The sequence below is a fragment of the Chroicocephalus ridibundus genome, chromosome 17, assembly GCF_963924245.1.
Source record: "Chroicocephalus ridibundus chromosome 17, bChrRid1.1, whole genome shotgun sequence".
NCBI lineage: Eukaryota > Metazoa > Chordata > Aves > Charadriiformes > Laridae > Chroicocephalus > Chroicocephalus ridibundus.
In genome coordinates, this window is record NC_086300.1 from 3,753,263 (window position 1) to 3,771,158 (window position 17,896).

At 61.5% G+C, this 17,896-nt stretch overlaps 1 protein-coding gene across 3 annotated transcripts in view; it reads right to left on the reverse strand.

The window, feature by feature from the left end:
- The window catches only part of ZNF385C (zinc finger protein 385C), an 81,259-nt gene that overhangs the window by 46,924 nt on the left and 16,439 nt on the right, over window positions 1-17,896 (reverse strand). For all 3 annotated transcript variants that reach the window (XM_063354820.1, XM_063354819.1, XM_063354821.1), the window contains exon 2: window positions 5,700-5,948. In XM_063354820.1, coding sequence (XP_063210890.1) covers window positions 5,700-5,948 — 249 coding nt within the window. The remainder of the gene's footprint in view (window positions 1-5,699; window positions 5,949-17,896) is intronic.

The following is a 17,896-nucleotide window of genomic DNA, read 5'->3' on the forward strand; positions in this document are numbered from 1 at the left end:
GTCCCCGGAGGGACACAGGCTCCCATGGGGTCCCCACGTCCCCCCCCCCCGGGGGCCTGTCCCCTGCGCCGCAGACCCAGCGATGCTGAAGCTGTCACAGCGATTTCTCTGCTCATCTCAAACCTTTCTGCTCCACAAACGCGCACAGACAGACAGCGCAGCGGCTAATTGGGGGGGCACCGGGATCTTTCCCTTTGCCAGCAGCAGTTACCCCCATGCAACGCTGCCGAGGGGGGGGCAGCGATGCGGGGAGCTCCGGGGCCAGCACTGGGGGACGGCAGCGGGCAACCCCGTGGAGGGGCTGGGGACGAAACGCCATAGGGACGAAACGCCATAGGGACACCTGGAGCGGAGGAAGAGCTCGTGGCATGGATGAGCCCCGGGGCACAGCTGGCCTCAGCACTGGGTTTGGAGGAGCCGGGAAAGGCGGTTTGAGGCGGGCTCGGGGCTCCCACGGACCCTCCTGGCGCAGGAGGTGACCAGCAGGGTGTCCTTCCCACCACCCCCAGCACCCACCGCCCCCGTCAAGGGTGTCGGAGCTGCTGTCGGCTCGGATCTGCCGGGGAGGAGAGCGTTTTCCTTCCGAGTCTCAGCAAGATGCGAGCTGACAGGGCCCGGGGACGCGGATCCGGCAGCTCGGGCTGCTTTTTACACCCCGTGACTTTTTTGGGACACCGGCAGAAGGGCCTTTTTTTGTGAGCAGTGGACAGCAAGAAATTCCTGAAATGCTCCAGCTCAGCCCCGTCCTGGACGGGTGACTGGCAGCCCCTGGGGCCATGCAGGAGGAAGAAAGGAAGGCAGCAGAGCCTTGTCCCCTGTCCCCTGCCCTCACCCCACGGTTTGCACCCGCACAAAAACCACGCTGGACGTTGTCCCCGCAGCCACCGCTGCCTGTTCTTGGCGGGGGGCACAGCTATTTCTGCTCATTTGGCACCAGTACGGGGGGGTTCCGACTCCCGGTTGCGGGAACGCGAGGAGACCCAGAGCAAACTGAGCTCACTCTTGGGCACACTCGAAAAAAAAAAAATTAAGAGGCAGTAATTAAATCACTCTTGACCCAGTTGGATTTGAACTGGCATCTGCAACACGAAAACATCTTTCATCTGTGGACATCCCGTATCTAATTGCTGCCGCGCTGCAATTCAACAGGAGACAACAGAAATCTGTGATTTGCCTTGCAAGAAAATGCCTAATGAACAATAATTTGTTGGTTTTGGGTTTGTTTTTTTTTTTTTTTTTGGTTTTAAGTTGGGGGTCTTTCTGGCATTGAGCTAATAAATTGTAATGATACTGATTATCGCATCTGTTTGCCAGCTAAGCTCCTCCACGGCTCTTGCTCCACAAAACGCGAGCGATTACAGCCTTCGCAGCAATAACTGAGCAGAGGAGCCAGAGGGGAAACGGGGAAGATCGAGCGGCGCCTGCGAAAGCTGCCTTTGATGTAGCTGTAGATGTCAGCGCGAGACAGAGATTCCAGCTCAAAGGAATATCCCATCTTTGCCTAACTCGATTATTTCATTTAATCCATTGTCTTCAATAAACACCCCACCACCACCCTTCTCCTCCCAAGGCTGCCCCAGGGCTGGCACGATCTCAGAGACCCGCAGTAGCCGCCTTCTCCGGGGGTTGCGCCGGGCTGAGCCCATCGCCGGAGGGGCGGCTTGGCCAGGACCTGCCTGGGCAAACGCCGGGCCGCCCGAGATGGGGCCACGTCTGCCGTGACCGGGTGCACCTTCTTAGCACCCAAAGGCGCTGGCTTGGCCCGTGAAGGGGTCCAAGAGGAGTGTGATGGGGCACCAGGCTCTGCCCAGCCCCGCGCATCCCCTCCTGCCACCCCACCAGCAGCACCCGCGGCCTTCCCAGCCCACCCGGGCAAGGCAGAAAGAGCTGGTCCCCCCCCTCCCCAGACGGTGGCTTTGGGGGGGATCAGCCCCTCTCCCAGCGCAGGTGACGCGGGGCCGGGTGGCACTGAACACCGGCAGTGCTGGGGCACCCTAGGCGACCGGCACGGTGGGGACACGGGCATCGCGTCAGCCGGTTCCCAGCTCTAATTTGTGATTGGCGGCCACGTGCCCACCACCCCCCCCCCACCGCCCCGCGCTCACGCCTCGGGAGGCTGGGAAAGGTTGCCAGTGACAAAGCTGGAAATGACATTTGTGAACAAAAGCGTGGGGGAGAAGGTCGGCTCCGGAGGAGCGGAGCGGGCTGCAGCGGGAGCAGCCAGCGTCCTGCCCGGGCACCGCGGCGGCGCGGGGGGGTAGGAGGCACGGGGTGGGGGGGGCGAGGGGAGCAGATGCCGCCTGTAATTTCCCCACATAAGCAAACCGCAGCCCTGCGCCAGCAGAAGCCGACTTCACCTTGAACGCCGGAGCGAAGCGCGCGCGAGGCTGAGAGCGCAGCAAAGCCCCCGGGGCTGCGACGCTCTGTCCCCGGCCCTGGACGCTGGCGGAGGTCGGGGATGACGCCGGAGCACAGAGAACGCACTCGTGTGCTCCGAGATTCTTTGGCTCGGTAGGAAACTCATCCCTGGACAGCCTCCCATCCAGCCCCAACCGGGACCAGGGAGGGGAGAATCTGGAAGCTGCATGCTGGAATTTATGAGCCCTGTTCCCATTAAAATAGCAGGCGATATTTCCATCTGTCAGTAACCGATGATAAACAGACCAGCTCCTTTGCATACCCCAGACACCTTTGCTCAAACAAAACCACCACCGGGGAGGGCAGGATTTGGCATCGAGATGACCATTGCCACGCTAGGAATTCATGGCTCCAGCCCGCCCCGTCTTTAGCGGGAGCAGGTATTTATACAGGCTGATCCCCAGGGGTCTGCCAAGGCCAGGGCACCGCAGCCAGGGCCCTGGCACCGACCGCAGCGCCCGGCTGCCCACCCTCTCGCTTTGCTGGGGACCAGCATCCTCCCGACCCGGCTGTGAGCCTGGTCCCGTCAGCACTTCCCTGCCTTTGTGGAAATTTGGTTGTTGGTGGGATAGAAAGTACCGGAGGAGAACTGGGGTCCGGGTTCGCACCCAGGACCCCCCGGCGCAGACGTGCCAGAAGCCACCAGTGAGCAGAGCAGTGATGGCACCGAGCACCGCGGCCACCCCGGTACCCGGAAAGCATCACGCTGTGCATGCGTGGGACGCTGCCGCGACCACCCATCATGCGAAACGGGGCTGGGGGGGGAGCGGGGAGAGGCCGGGGGGGAGAACACAGCGGGTTTTACCACCCTGCAACCCGCTGCTGCTTTGCTGTTTGCGTTGCAGATCTGTTTGCCAGCCCTTCAGATGTCATTAAACAAACATTTTCTGACAAAACCAGGGCTGGACTCCAGCCCTTCACCGCTCGTCGGCGGAGCAGCTCCTGGGGGGCCGCGGAGGGGCAGCGGGGGGCTGGCACCCAACACGCCGTTTCACAGGATTCCAGCATATTCCTGCCCCTTCCCCATCCCCTCAACTTCTCGCCGCCCTCACACCCGATAAAGGCATCGAGCAGCTACAGAGTGCTTTGGAGACCTCAGCTCATTAATCCAACTTGTAATTAGTCTGTAAGGAAAGGAGGGCAGTTGTCAAGTCGGCCACCCAGCGCAGCTCGAAGTGGGGTGTCCCCAGTGCCAGCCACAGGACGCGCAGCCAGTGACACCCCGCCCCCCGTCGACGGCAGCAGGGGGTCCAGAGGGACCCCCAGGCTGGGGACACGGGGCTCCGGGCACTGCCCCAGCCCCAGGAAGGACAAACCCCCTGGGTTTGCTGCCGAGCCCACGCAGACCCCGTCAGCGAAAGGCTCAGGCGGAGCCGGTCAGTCCTTGCGGGTGACATTTTGGGCACGGTTCCCTGCCTCGATGCCGGAGAAAATCCGCAGCGCTCGTCTGTGCTGGCCCAGGGCAGGTAAATGCCGACAGATGGCATGGAGGGCAAACCAGCCCTCGCCTCGCACCAGCATCCGCCGAGCGCCAGCATCTCCTCCGCGCTGCCGGGCCAGGGGCCGGGATCCCCACCCGCACCCCCCGGGGCGAGCGCCAGCCCTTCGCGTCCACTCGGAAAGTGCCCCCGAGAACTAGCAAGAGGGGCTCAGAGGGGACATCAGGGGAAAAGCAGGCAGGAAGGCAGAGACTTGGTTATCAGGGTCAGCGTGACGGGGGCCACCGCGCTGCTCTGGCGCAGAGACTTTGTCCAGCCATCGGAGGACGTGCTCCTTCCTCGTGCTGCAGCCCGACAACTAGTTAATACGTGACTGCGCCTCCCGGAGCTGCGAACGTCAAGCGGACGCCGAGCCTGCCTGCAGGGATGACACCAGACTGCTCTCTTGCCAGCCGTCACACAACCGAAGTGTTTTATAATAATTAGGCAATTTAACAGCAGCTCCACCATCCAAAAAGAGAAGCCGTCCCCAATTCACAGCAGCCTCAGACCACTATCCCCCCCCCGCCCCTCCCCGAGCATCACGTGGACCACCAGCGAGTGAAACAGGCCACCGAGCGCATCCCCCTCGGAGGGCGGACACCGGAGCATCCCAGAAAAGACACCTCCGTCTCCTAACGCTGCAAGGCCCGAGGTCCCGCGCGCTCAGCCCGTCGTCACCTGAGCACGTGGCGAAACAAAGCCATGGACCTGAAAACGTCCTGCCAAGGGCAAGCACGGAGCTGTCTCGGCTGCCACTGCTGCTTACCTGGCTTTTGCGATAAACAAATGGAAAACAAACCCTGCCCTTGTTGCGATGCTGGTGCTTCCTCCTCACCCGCACGGATCGACCCTGTTAAAACACATCGACCCCAGGCGGCTCAGCTCGACTGGTTTGTCATGGGGCCCGTCAAGCGCTGGTGACGCAGCAGACGATACCCAGCGCTCGCTGGGACCCCGGTGAGCTGAGGTCAGGTAACGGCTCCCCCTCGCACGAGGGACTGGGGCCAGTGACCTCCCTGCGCAAACGCACTGTGGGAGCCCTCCCGGGGCAGCAAGAAAGCAGCAAGACACCCCACCCCCCGCCCCAACACACACCCAAGCCAACACAACGGGACAATTTGCCAAGGACGCTACTTGTCAAAGGGCCAGCAGGATCCAAGGCAGTTGCACGCTGCCCGGGCACAGCGGGTCAACACAGGTTGCCAGGGCAGAGCTCCCCAACAGAAAGATCCAGGTGAAGCTTCAGCAGATCACAGTTTCCAACAAAACCCTCCAACCGTATTGGAAAAGCTTGAGAGCTTTTGAGAAAGCCACCCTCGACCCTCAGCACCAAAATCTAAGCAGCGTTTTGAGTCAACAGCAGCCAAACTCAGCACGGTCACAGCCTGGCTGGAGGGTCAAGGGGGCACCTGGAGAGCAGGGAGCCAGTAACCCAGTAATGACCACTCCACCCTTGGATGCGCTCATCCCAACCGCACAAGTCACCTAGGGACACCTGAGAAGATGCTCATGAAGTCACAGAGTACCAGTGACGCACTTGCCCATGGACAGGACCCGCACGTGCCCACCCGTCCGAGCAGCACCATGGGCTCTCAGGCCCCAAAATCACTTGAAGAACCATCAATGACAGTGGGGTGGGGAAGTCCCCAGAGCTCAGGCAGCCCAGCAAGTGACAGACACCGAGGACACAGCCCAGCATTCCCGAACATCCCCTGAATCCAGCGCGCCAAGCCCAGCGGAGCACCTGCCCCCGCGCAAGGGCAGCCTTTGGGCAACCTTGACCTGAGGGACGGCTCCTACCTTGGGCTGCCGGCACCTTCCCCTTGTTGAGCTGCTTGAGGCGCTTCTGGTGGGACTTGCCGTTGTAGTGGATCTGCGCCTGCGCGGCCGAGTTGAGCTGGATGTTGCAGACCTCGCAGAGCGTGAACGACTGGTGCTTCTTCTCCCGCTTCATGCGCTGCTCGGGCTGGCCCGGGGGGCAGCCGGCCACCTCCACCAGCCGCAGCCCGCTCTCGGGGCTGTGGGATGGGCTCAGGGGTCGCTTCATGCCTGCGGGAGGAAGGACAGACCCGCCGTGAGGACAGAGGGACCAGGATGGGGGGGACCAGGCGAGTCAGGAAAACCCGGCACAAGTCCTACACCTTTGGGTTGCCCAGACTGGATCTGGGGGGGCTCCCCGAGAGAAAGCAACAGGGTTTGCATCTCGGCAAGGAGTTGCCTTAGGCAAGGCGACGCGAGCAGCAGCGGCATTCCTAGGAGGTTAGTGCAGGAGCAGGGAATAACCCACTTCTTCCAAGTTTTAGCACCAGACAACACTCCTCGGGCCAGTCAAAGCCTCTCTGTTCACTCCCGGTCACCCCGTAGCTGGCCCAAGGCAGAGGTGGGATGGCAACCAACTCTCTGCAGGCAAGAAATGTGACTGGAAGGGCTGGTGTGCCGCTCTGGTGTCCTGCAGCCCATCCCCACCGCAGCAGGAGGAGAAGGACAGGCACCTCAAGCCACGAGCACCTTCTTGCCCGCGTTAAGCTTGTCCTGAACGCTGGACTCTGCAGGACCGATCCACGTTGGCAAAGAGTCCCAGGCCCGCAGAGGGACACCGTGCGGAGGAGCTGCCCATGGCAGGGGCTGAGGTCAGCCGGGGATGGCCGTCCTGCAGCCCGCGCCTCGCAGACACACCGTCCCCACCGCCCAGCTCCTGGGGAGAGACCCCGGACCAGGAGCTGGTGGGACATCCAGAACTGAGCCCTGGCGAGGCGCGAAGGTCACCCGAGCCCTGCGATCCAGTTACCACCTTGGAGCTGGCAGCTGCCGGTCACAAATACACCCGGACACGCTGTGCCGAGACACCCCGGGGCCACGAGCGGGGACGGGGTGTCCATGGGTGGCCCCAAAGGCGCAGTGCAGAGGTGTCCCCGGCATCTTTGGGAAGGGCCGCGCAGGCACCACACGGGGGTTCATCTCGGCACTCCTCGGCCATCAGGGACCAGACCCGAGGCTTCGCTTCATGCAATGGGCAGCCCGAAAGCCACCGCTCTTCCTGCCTGACTCGATGCAGCACCGGCCTGGAAAGCCTCACCCAGCAGCCCCAGATGCTGCTCTGGGTGGGGGGACGCCCTGCACACCCCCTCGGACACGGACTGGTCCCGCACCGACGGGGAGCGCATCCTCCCTGCCCGCGGGTGCTGCGGGAGGGGACAGACCGCGTTCCCGCGGGCTCCTCTCCGGGACGAGCCCTGTAATTTCTCCCCAAAGAACAAGGGGAAGAAGATAACGGCCACTTGAGCATCCCAAGAAGCGTCCCCGGTTGCCCAGCAGCCCCTCAGGGCTCAGCACCGAGCCCGGCGGGGGCTGCCCACCCCCCCCAGCACCCATCAGGCGGGGGGAGCGCCCGCAGCCGCGCCGATAGAGCGGGTTTTGATGCATAAACAGCAGATCAGCAAAATCCAAATACCCTGGACGCTGTCGCGGGGGGTGTGGGGGGGGGATGCTCCGGGCGCTGCAGCCCCGGCCGCGGCCCCGCGGTGGCGCAGACGCTCCGCGACGGTCCCCGCGAACCGGAGAGGGGCCGGGTCGGGGCCGTCCCGTCCCGTCCCGGTCCGTACGGGGGTCGGGGGGTTCCCGAAAAGCCCTGCCCGGGGAGGTGGGGGGGGGGGGAGGGAGGGGGCGGCTCTGCGGGGCCGGGGGGCAGCAGCGGGGATCCCCCCCTCCTCGCCGCGGTGCGGGGGTGCGCTCCCACCCAGCACCCACCCGAGCGCCGTCCTGGGCTGTTCGGGCATTTCCAAGGTTCCAGAGCCGTCCTGGTGTGTCCCAGCTCCCTGGAGGTGACAGCAAGCAGCGCCCTTAAAAGTTATATTTAGCAAAAAGTCGCAGAAAGTTTTTCCACGAGCTGTTAATTGAGCCGGAGGCAAAAGCCGGGACCTGCAGGGACGGAGGGTGACACGGCCCAGTGTCACCCCGGGGGACCTCAAGGACCCCACGCCCGCTGCAGCGCTCGGCTCCGTCTCCTGAAGGAATCGGCGTCATTTTAGCCCAGGGAGGGGGCTCGCAGGTGGGGATGGACCAGGACCTGCGCTACCAGCTCCAGCGTTGAAGCCTCCTGCGCACCGAGCAGAAGGTTGGACCAACCACCTCCAGTCCCTTCCAGTGACTGCACGGCTAGCCAAAAGCGTCAGCAAGAAGAGCCTTAAACTCCTGCTTCACCAGGTAAAAATACTAAGCAGCGTAACTAAAAGGAACTTTACATTAAAAATAAGTAAATCTACTTTTTGGCAGAAGGATGCAGGAGGCGGAAGTTCGCGTGCAGCCCTCTGGTACCTGTTAGCCCTGGACTCTCTCGAGGGACCTCAGGATTTTTCCTGAAGCTCCAGCTTCACCTTTCAATGCAAACAAAAGAAAATGCATCGCCCTTGTGCTTGAGGCGAGCGAAACAAGCGCAGCCCAGCCCCGAAAGCTTCAAAAAAAAAAAAAAAAAACCCTAAATTTTATTTACACAAACCAAAAACCAGCTGATCTTTTTCAAATGAAACCTCCCGGACTCGGGGCCAACGCAGCAGCAGGAGGAGCCGTGACCGCCCCCCCCCCGGCAGCTCACCAAACAACCCGACCACCTCGTGTGTGGGCATTTCCCCAAAAATCTCACTGCCATCGATGCCCCATGGCAGTTGGATGAGCAGGGGAGCCCCGTGGGACCCCGAGGAGAGGGTTTTTACCAGAATAACCATTAGCGGAGCAGCCGGAAAGCAGATCTGGGAGACGATCGGCATCGGGAATGTGAAACGGGGCCCCAGGGACGCCGCGGGACACGCGGAGCGCTGGTGGGGACACGCCAGCGGAGGCAGGTCCCCGGCTGCCCTTGGCGTCCTCCCCCTCCCCGGGTATTTTTAATGCAATCGCATCCCGGGATGCGGAGCTAAAATTGGAACATTATGTGGACAAAGCATCCCAAAAGTCTCCCTTGTCTTAAAAAAAGGAACTGCTGTTGCTTTGATTAGACTGAGGCTCCCTGTCCCGGCTCTCGTTGCAGCGTTTAAAAGGCCTGTCCTAATTGCACGCACGCTCGTCTCATTCACTTAAGTTCTGCTGCGCCCGTTCTGCTTCTCAGGTGTCAGGACCATGAATTTGGCGATTTGTGGCTGGGACAGGTCACTGCCCAGGCGAGGAGCCGCAGCTCCCTGACTGACGGCTACTTTGGGGCAGATTTCACCTTTTCAGCAAAGCACTGAGGGCCTTTAGGGGGCTATTCGGCCCCCAGCACCTGAATAATGGCCCCCAGCACCTGAATAATGGCCCCTGACCTGGGCTGAGGTCCCCGAGAGGTCCTCTCCATGGCCAGCCCGGCCCTCACCCTGTCTCCACAATGGTGGTTGTACTCACGGTGCCCGCACAAGGCAAGGGAGGGAAACCGAGGCACAGTGAAGGTTAGGCGACACCCCCCACCCCCCACCCCCAAGGTGACGCAGGGGCTCTGAGCCAAACCCAGCCCCACGCACAGGGTCAACCGCACCCCAACTCCACTGTCCCCATCCCACCCCGGGGCTGATGTAGCCCAGCTTTTTGTCTTCCCCATGGAGGAAGGCTTTTTGTCTTCCCCATGGCAACCTCATCATTCGGGTGGCTCTTCCCAAGGGGTGCAGGGCTCCACTGGGAAGGGGGGGGGCGGGTTGCTGAGCTCCAACTCACCCACCTCTGCCCAGATTTCACCTGGCTGATCAGCACAAACGACACCTCCCCCGGCCCGCGATGCCCCCCCGCTACCCGCGCTCCTTGCTGCCCTTTGCCGGGAGCCCCCGAGGGCTACTTTGCCCGACCGAGCGGGGCCAAAGGCTTCTGCGGGGTGCGAAAAGCTCCCCGACAGATGTCCAAATCTCTCTGAAATAAAAGAAGGTCAGAGCAGCTTGGGTGTCACCGCAGCGTCAAAGCGCCCATCCTCCCACCGCACGGCGTTCCCGGGATGCGCTGCCCACCCGGCATGGCCCCCACCGGTCCCCGAGCCCCGGACACCCCGCAGACACACAGCCCAGGCCTGTAGCTTTGAGTCTGAGGGAGCTATTCCCCTCTACTCCTCAACTGCTCTTGCTGTTCGCGATCACTTGGAATAACAAATTGAGCCTGGGATTGCCGTCCCCCGTCACTCCGGCAGCCAGCGGTGGTGTCCCCAGCCGAGCAGCACAGTAGGCGGCAGGCAGGCGGCTCGGCACAGCCGCTCCAGCATTTTCAGCTCAGTTTTATACTCTTTACAGTGGCCCATAACCTCGGGTCGCTCCCCCTCTTTCTTTTTTTAATAACACCATAAACACATTGCAAAAGGCTGTAAAGTGCTGACAAACGTTAGAGAGAATTTAAAATCCAGGCTTTAAATATTCGAACTAAGGAAGACTCTCGTTTATAGAGGGGGCACGACAGCAGAACTCGTCTCCTTTCCAGAGAGCACCCCAGCGCGTGGAAGGGAAGCAGCGGAGCGGGGCCCGGCTGGGCAAGGACACGCTGCTCCACCTGCTCCAGCACCTCTGCAGCGGCCGCTCTGTTCCCTGACCCCCCCCAGTTCAGCCCCCACGGACCACCCTTCCCCACCAACAGCGATTTCTGCCCCCAGGAGCCAGACCAGATGCATTTGCAGCAGGGTCCAGGGAAGCAGGACTCCGTCCCAGCGCTGGCACCAACCCCAGGGACGCTGCATCCCTGGGCACCGCTGAGCTGATGCCACAGTCCAAATGAACGGTAGCCACTGCAGAACCTCAACCAGTCCCCGGAGCAGCCAGGGCCTGGCCTTGTCCGGTCCTTGGTGTAACACACGGCAGCGAGACCCCATGTCCCAAGACCCCAGGTGCCTCCAGGTTCCCTTTGCGCGAGCCAGGTTTATCCCTGCCCTGTGGTCCCCTCTGCAGGGGACATCCCGGAGGCTGCTCTGTGCAGTCAGGGGACGAGTTTTTGGAGAAGCCCCGTGCTGGGACATCCTTTACTTCAGCTCCTGAATGTGAACCAAAACTGCTTCAGAAACTACAACGTCCCGCACAGGCTGAAGAGAGAGCGGCTCCGTGCCGGGAGCTGCCCGCGCACCCCGCGAGGACAGGGACGCAGCATCCCCCCCGACCCCAGGAGGGTCAAGTCCCGGTGGACCACGCAGTGCCCTGTGGCCACACTTGGCCACCTTCTGCCGGGTGGCTCTGCCAGGAGCTCGTGGGTGACAGCAGCCCCCGACGCCGGCAGGGAGGAGCGAGGGGGATTAGCGGAGGTCATGCCAGCAGACATCTGCAGCGTGCTGACACATTTACGCACCCTCAGCCGGCAAAGGAGGAGCCGGAGCTCAGGGCACGTGGCAGAGGTCTTGTAGCCACCCACTCTCCATGCTGGGCCCCCCCCCCCAGGACTCCAAATAGCTGCTCCTTAGCAGGGGGAAAAGGCTTGCACACAGAGAAGCAGCTGCCTGAGCATGAGCTAAGGCACAGGGATGGTAGGGTTCTACAAAATCCTGGTGAGAAAGCAGGTTCAGTGCACATTGGGTCCTTCGTCTCTGTTCCGATACTCCGGATAGCACAAGGACGGACCCAGCGGGGCCGTCCCTGGGAGCACGGTTAAATGCAGCCCAGAGGTTCCCACGCTGATGCAGACTCAGCATCTGCCTGGGGTCCTTCTCCCAGTCCCACCCCGGCAGGGACCCCCGGGCTCCTTCCTGCCATCGGCCCCAATTTGTGTCCCGCGGGTCTTTTATCGGGCCCAAACACAACAGACCCAACATGCGGGGCCAGAACCTCCAACCCAAGTGAAACCGCCGTCGCCACGGAGCTCGAGCGGCATCAAAATTGCTAATCTGAAGATGTGTCCCGTTCACCCACGTGGAATCAGGGAAACTACCACCTGAACCTCAAGTCTGGATGAACTCTCTAAGAGAGCAAGAAATCTTAAAAAAAAAAAATTAAAAAAAAATCTGATTTGAGTTCACACGATTCCGTAACTTCGAATCCACTTTCCTTATCCCTGGTTGAGTGCACGTCATAGTAAATAAAAGCAACAGAAGTATAAGAATTCATATGAAAGTCACCACCAACAGCAGTCTCGGAGCAGCTCCGTGATCCGTCGCTGCCACACACAGGGGCCAGGCGGGTATTTGCACCGGGACCCCCTGGCTGTGCCCACCCTCCAGAGCCCCGGGGAGCCCCCGACCCCCCCAAGGGCACAAAGGAGCCCAGCTGGGGGGCGGCAGCCGCCCCATCCCACCTTCACGCAGACCCTCACCGCCGGCACAGCCCGTCTCCAGCCCGCCCTCCCATTTGGGCAAAGTGGGCGCTGAAGGGGCAGCGCCGGGTGCCCCCAGCCCAGCGCGGGGAGGGTCTTACCTGGTCGCCGGCAAAGGGAGTGCGGAACCTGCCCTGGCAGCCGCCGAGCCCGTGTGCCGCGGCCGTCAGGGCACCGCAGACACCCCTACGCCCGCAGAGTTTCCGACGCTTGTCTCGTATTTCAAGGAACGCTCCGAACGCGGTTCGATCGCCACTAAATCAGCCCTCATCAGCAGCCTCCGGCCGGGGCGAGCAGGAGCCGGGTGCCTGCGGCTCAGCAAGTCCCCAAAAGGCGCCCAGCGTCACGCGGGGCGGCCGGCGCCAGCTGGCAGGAGCCTGCGCCCAAGGAGCTGCCGTCAGCCGAGAGCAGGCGAGCGCCCCGGACATGGGCTCTGCGGGGGGTCGGGGAGGTGGGGGAGCCCCCCCGGGCTGCCCCTAAGGTCAGACCCACAGAATCCCCCCTCCAGCTTCATAGAGAGGCACCGGCCGCTGGCAGAGGGACATGAAGGCAACTGGCCCGGGCGCGTTGTCCCCTGGGGGTGGAGGTGGCCCAGGAGACCCGCTACGGCATCGGGAGATGCTCCGACATCCCGGACTAAGAGCTGAGCCGATACAGGCAGACCACAGATTTCAGAGGGCCCTGGCCATGCCCACACCACTTCCAGCATTTCGTAACACGGCATCAAACCACCCCCCTCCCCCAGCCCCAACATATGCTCCGCTAATGCCGGAGCGAGGCACATTTTAGGATCAGTCCATAAATCACCGCAAGGATTAGCGTCAGCCAGTCCCAGGGCTGCAGGCTGGCTCCTGGCACGGGGACCAGGGCACGCGGGGGGCTCACACCACCCTCACACCCCAGGTCTGACCCCCCCCCAAACACCCAGGCTGGCTCTTACCCCGGGGTGGTCTCCCTCAGCCCCGCAGGACGTCCTGCAGCCCCCCCGGGCAGGCAGAGGGCATTGCAGGGGCGCGCGGGTGCTGCGGTGCCTGTCCTCTCCTCCGCGCACCGGAGATCACTAACACCGCAGGGCCGCGCGTCCCCTGAATCAGCAGATCGCAGCCCCGCTCCCGGACGGCGAGGACAGCTAAAACCCGAAGCCAAGGAGACGCCGTGGAGATAACAACGCTGCTTTACCCCAGCGGTGCGGAGAACGCGCCCGTCCGCCCCAGAAACCCGGGAATTGCCTCCCATCTCCCCTTCCCAGGGTCCCGCAATCCCTCAGCTTCTAACGCCGCGTCGGTAACGCGGTGATTTATCACCTTCGGCAGGGGCCAAAGGGGCAGAGTGTGGGGTAACGAGAGAGGGAACGTGGTGGTGGCAGGGAGCACGGGCTGTGTGTCTCTTTAGAATGACAGATGAGACGGTGCTGGGGCGGGCGATCGCGCTGCCCCGGGCACGCGCCGCGGCCGGGTCCCGTCCCTCCCGGGTGGGCGATGGTGGGCTTCCGGCAGCGACCCACCCGCTCTCACACCAGCGGAGGGAAAAATCAAAGCAAAGACAGGCAGGGAACGTGACATTTTGTCCCCGGGGGTCGAGCTGTAAATGTTAGCACAGCGTTAAGGGAGCAGCGGGAGAGGAAAGGCTGAGGCGCCTGCGATTCATCATCCCGACCGGCTGCCGCTCCGCACGCTGCCAGCTGAGGAATGCCTGGCACGGGGCTTGCAAGATCACAAAATCCTTCAGGTTTCGTATGATCAGCACAAAGATTAGGGCAGAGCCACCCTCCCTGCAAGCCCGCGGCGAGCTTGAGGCCCTGCCTGCCCTTGGTGCAGCCACCCGGCACTGAGCCCTCGTGCGATGCCAAGCGCAAGCAGGGCACAAAGCTCCCGGAGGATGCCGGCGGACAGGGCACCCGGCGGGCCTGGCATCATCCAGGGAAGAGCCGGCGAGGCGGGGGTCTGAAAGGTCATGGTGGGAGAGGAATAAAACAGGCGGCTTGGCTAAGTTTTGGGGAGGAGGCGGTGATGCCACCCTGGCACACCGTCCGCCGCGGGGCGGCTGCGGGAGGAGTGATGTCCAGCCGAAGGGATGAGGCTCTGGCTGCTCCCCCCCCTCCGCACCGCTCGCCTCTCAAAATAGCCTCGAGGAGCGCAACCCGATGCAGCCCCAGGGCACATCTTGGCCTTGCTGCTCCTCCCTAGGCGCTACATGCAGGGGGTTTTCAAATCCCCCTGAAATCAAATCCAGACACCACTTGTGAGACGGCACCGTCTCCTCCGGGCACAGGGCTGGCTCCCGTCACCCCGGCAGAGCCCCGACCCTCCCGGCAACTCGCACAGACCCATAAACGACGAGGCGATGCCACACGTTGGGGCGTTTGCTGGTACTGGAGTTCCCCGCACGCGCTGTCCCTCCCGTGCCGCTCCAGGGAACCCCTGTCCCAGTCCGGACCCTTGCCCGTCTCCTCACTGAACTTGCTGCAAGTAATTTTTCTTGGAAAAAGACCCATGCGGGGGATGCGAGCCCCGGCAGCGCCTCGTGCCCCTCGCTGCAGCTGCACGAGCAAGTTCCCGGAGAAGCGGATTGACCGCACGCGCGGGACCCGGCACGAGGTCATCGCATTAAACGTGGAAAGTCCCAGTTGGGAGAGCACGGGCCAGCGCCGCTCCCTCTGCATAGCCAAACCGAATGGCTTACAGCTGGGTTTGTTCCTGAGCCACAAGGAGAAAACAAAGCTGGGAGGTGCTGCCAGGCCAGCACGGCGAGGAGAGACCCTTCCCCAGGGCCACATCCCAACCCGCCCCGGCAGGACACGGCCGCAGCCCACGCGCCGTCCCCAAACCGGGCACCGGCTGAGGGGCTGCCAGCTCCCACCGAGCTGCCACCCCCACCGCGGGCACTGGAGGCTGGGCCAGCAGCGGCCACCATCGGAAGCGTAAAGCCACCAGCGCCGCGGTGGCGGCGGTCGCGTTCCCCCACCCACACATGCCCCAGGAGGGCAGAGGTGGGGGGCACCCACCGCAAAGATTTACAGCGATGAGCCGGGGGCCAGCACCGACCCACAGCAAAGGCAGGGTCTTCCCTCCTGGCTCCCCTTGCTCCCACACCTGGGCCAGGAGATTTTCGGGGGAGAAACAGGCTTTTAAGTGTGTTTGTTGATAGCTGCTGACTAACACAGGAGACCTCCAATTTAAGCTCTTGCGGGCTACTGTATTACAACTTAAATTAAATATTTCATAGTGCTAAGCAAGTGACATTTGAAATCCAGTCATCGCAGGGGTATCGAATAAAGACATTTGCAACAGGAGCTGCTTAAAATCCGTGCAGTGCTTTGCATGACTCCATCCAAACAAGCCTGTCGCTTTATTAAAATAAAAGTTACCAAACACCCGATCTCCTGGAGGAGGCTCCGGAGCCCACGCAGTGGGGCTCGGTGGGTGGGTGGGGGGGGTCAGTAAACAAGCAGAGCCCTGCTGACCCACGAGCCTGCCTTAAAGTTCAGCTCCAAAAGCTATTTTCATTAAAAAGTTAAAGCTGGCAAGAGACTTTGCATTACTTCTGCCTTCTGAACCTGCCGTGACCACAAGTGGCTTATTTTTTTAAGCCCCAGCACCGAAATTCCCGCGTCTTGGCAGAGGCCATCTCTGCATCCCAGGACCACGCTCGGAAGAGCTTAAACTCCAGAGGGAGCCGCACCAAATGCCCCCAGAGCAAGTTCTTCCCAGCCACGGGACTCCCCCCCAGGACCCCCCACGTGAAACAGCACATCAGGACCTACCAGGGCATCGCAGGGGGCCGGGCTGGCAGGGGGCGAAGCGATCCGTGCCCAGGGATGCCGGAGCAGGGACGGTAGGAGCAGGGAGGTTAAGCAAGATAACCCCCCAGGGCGGCTCCCCACCCCTTTTTATCACCTTCCCAAACCCAGCCCAGCTGGGGCTGCCCGGCAGCTGGCGGCAGGGGATCCATCACGGCCGAGAGGAGGCAAAGCACCTGCCGCTGATGGAACCTGGGTTCAGCCAGACCCCCCAGGTACGCGGGCTGGAGGGATTTCCGCGAGCCGGCTCAGTTCTGGCAAGCGCCTGATTTACTTCCCCAGTTAAGCAGTACGTTTGCCGTATAAAGCCACGCTTTTAAAATGAAAATTTGTCAAAACGTAACAAAACCGCTTTCGTTAACTTCCCTAAAAAAATGTGCTTGGGAAGGTCCAGGCTGCTGTAGGACATTCTGCATCGGTCAGAGCCGACGCGGCACAGCGTCCAGGCAGCAGGATCGGGCTTGACGATGATGAACGTTGCGTTCAGGGACAACAAATTTGGGGAAAATCTCCTTCTCAGCACACGGTTCAGCCCCAGCAGCTTCCGTGGGAAAGAAAGGCTTCCCCGGGTACGTTGTCGCTGGGACCACTCTCAGGTCTGCCCGCTGGCCACTGGCCACCAGGCCCTGAGCTTTGGAGAGAAGGGACCGAGGGGGAAAATCCTGACTTGGCTGAACCGCCGCGGAAGGGGCTGCCCTCGGCTGAGCCGCCCTGGCACAGACCCATAAACATCGAGGTGATGCCACACGTGGGGGCATCTGCCCCAGATCTGCAGCGCTCATCACGGCTCTGAAGTTCCCAAACCTCCCGACTGCCGGGAAGAGCTTGAAAAAGCATCTCTAGCTGAAAGGCAGCCGACAAGTAAAAAGAACCCCGAATTTATTGTTTTCTTAGAATTTAGAGTGGGAGGAAGGAAAATGGGACGACCCATGATTTTTTAATGCCTGCGGTTGGCAGTTCCATATTTAATGTGACAGCATCCCTTTAAGAAAAATATGTTCATACGGAGGAAAGAAAATAAATTGGCAAAGCAATTTGCTTTCAAGCCAGCCTGACAGTTCCCCACACAAACACTTTGCTGCAGCCTTGGTCGAGCCGCAGTGGCCGGTGCTCCGCGCTGGGCAGCATATAACCTAAGAGTTTAAGGACGCTTCGCTGGTTGACAAGCCCATCCGCTAATACTGGAAGCAGTAATTTATCCCAGAGATGGTACAAAGGAAGAGCGGAAGAAATAATTCATTGTGTGTGAGACGGCGAGGAGACGCGTTGCCGTGTTATCTGGCTGACAACCCCACAATCCAAATGGAGATGCTTGTTACGGCGTCTCAACCCGGCGCGATCAAAAGGGTTTCTTCATTTGGGGTAGGAAGGGGAGAAAAAAAAAAAAAAAAGGCAGGAAGAAAGGGAAAGGAGAGCTAAATCAAAGCCTGCGCTTACCGTTGCTCATGAAAGGAACTTGCGAGAAATGCTCTCTGCAGAGCAATTAGTCATAGAATCATAGAATGGTTCGGGTTGGAAGGGACCTTAAAGATCATCCAGCGCCACCCCCTGCCCCGGGCAGGGACACCTCCCACCAGCCCAGGCTGCTCCAAGCCCCGTCCAACCTGGCCTTGAACCCCTCCAGGGATGGGGCAGCCACAGCTTCTCTGGGCAACCTGGGCCAGGGGCTCACCACCCTCACAGCAAAGAATTTCTTCCTCAGATCTCATCCAAATCTCCCCTCTTCCAGCTTAAAACCCTTCCCCCTCCTCCCATGGCTCCCCTCCCTGATCCAGAGTCCCTCCCCAGCTTTCCTGGAGCGCCTTTAGGGACTGGAAGGGGCTCCAAGGTCTCCCCGGAGCCTTCTCTTCTCCAGGCTGAACCCCCCCAGCTCTCTCAGCCTGTCCCCACAGCAGAGGGGCTCCAGCCCTCCCAGCATCTCCGGGGCCTCCTCTGGCCCCACTCCGACAGCTCCGTGTCCTTCCTG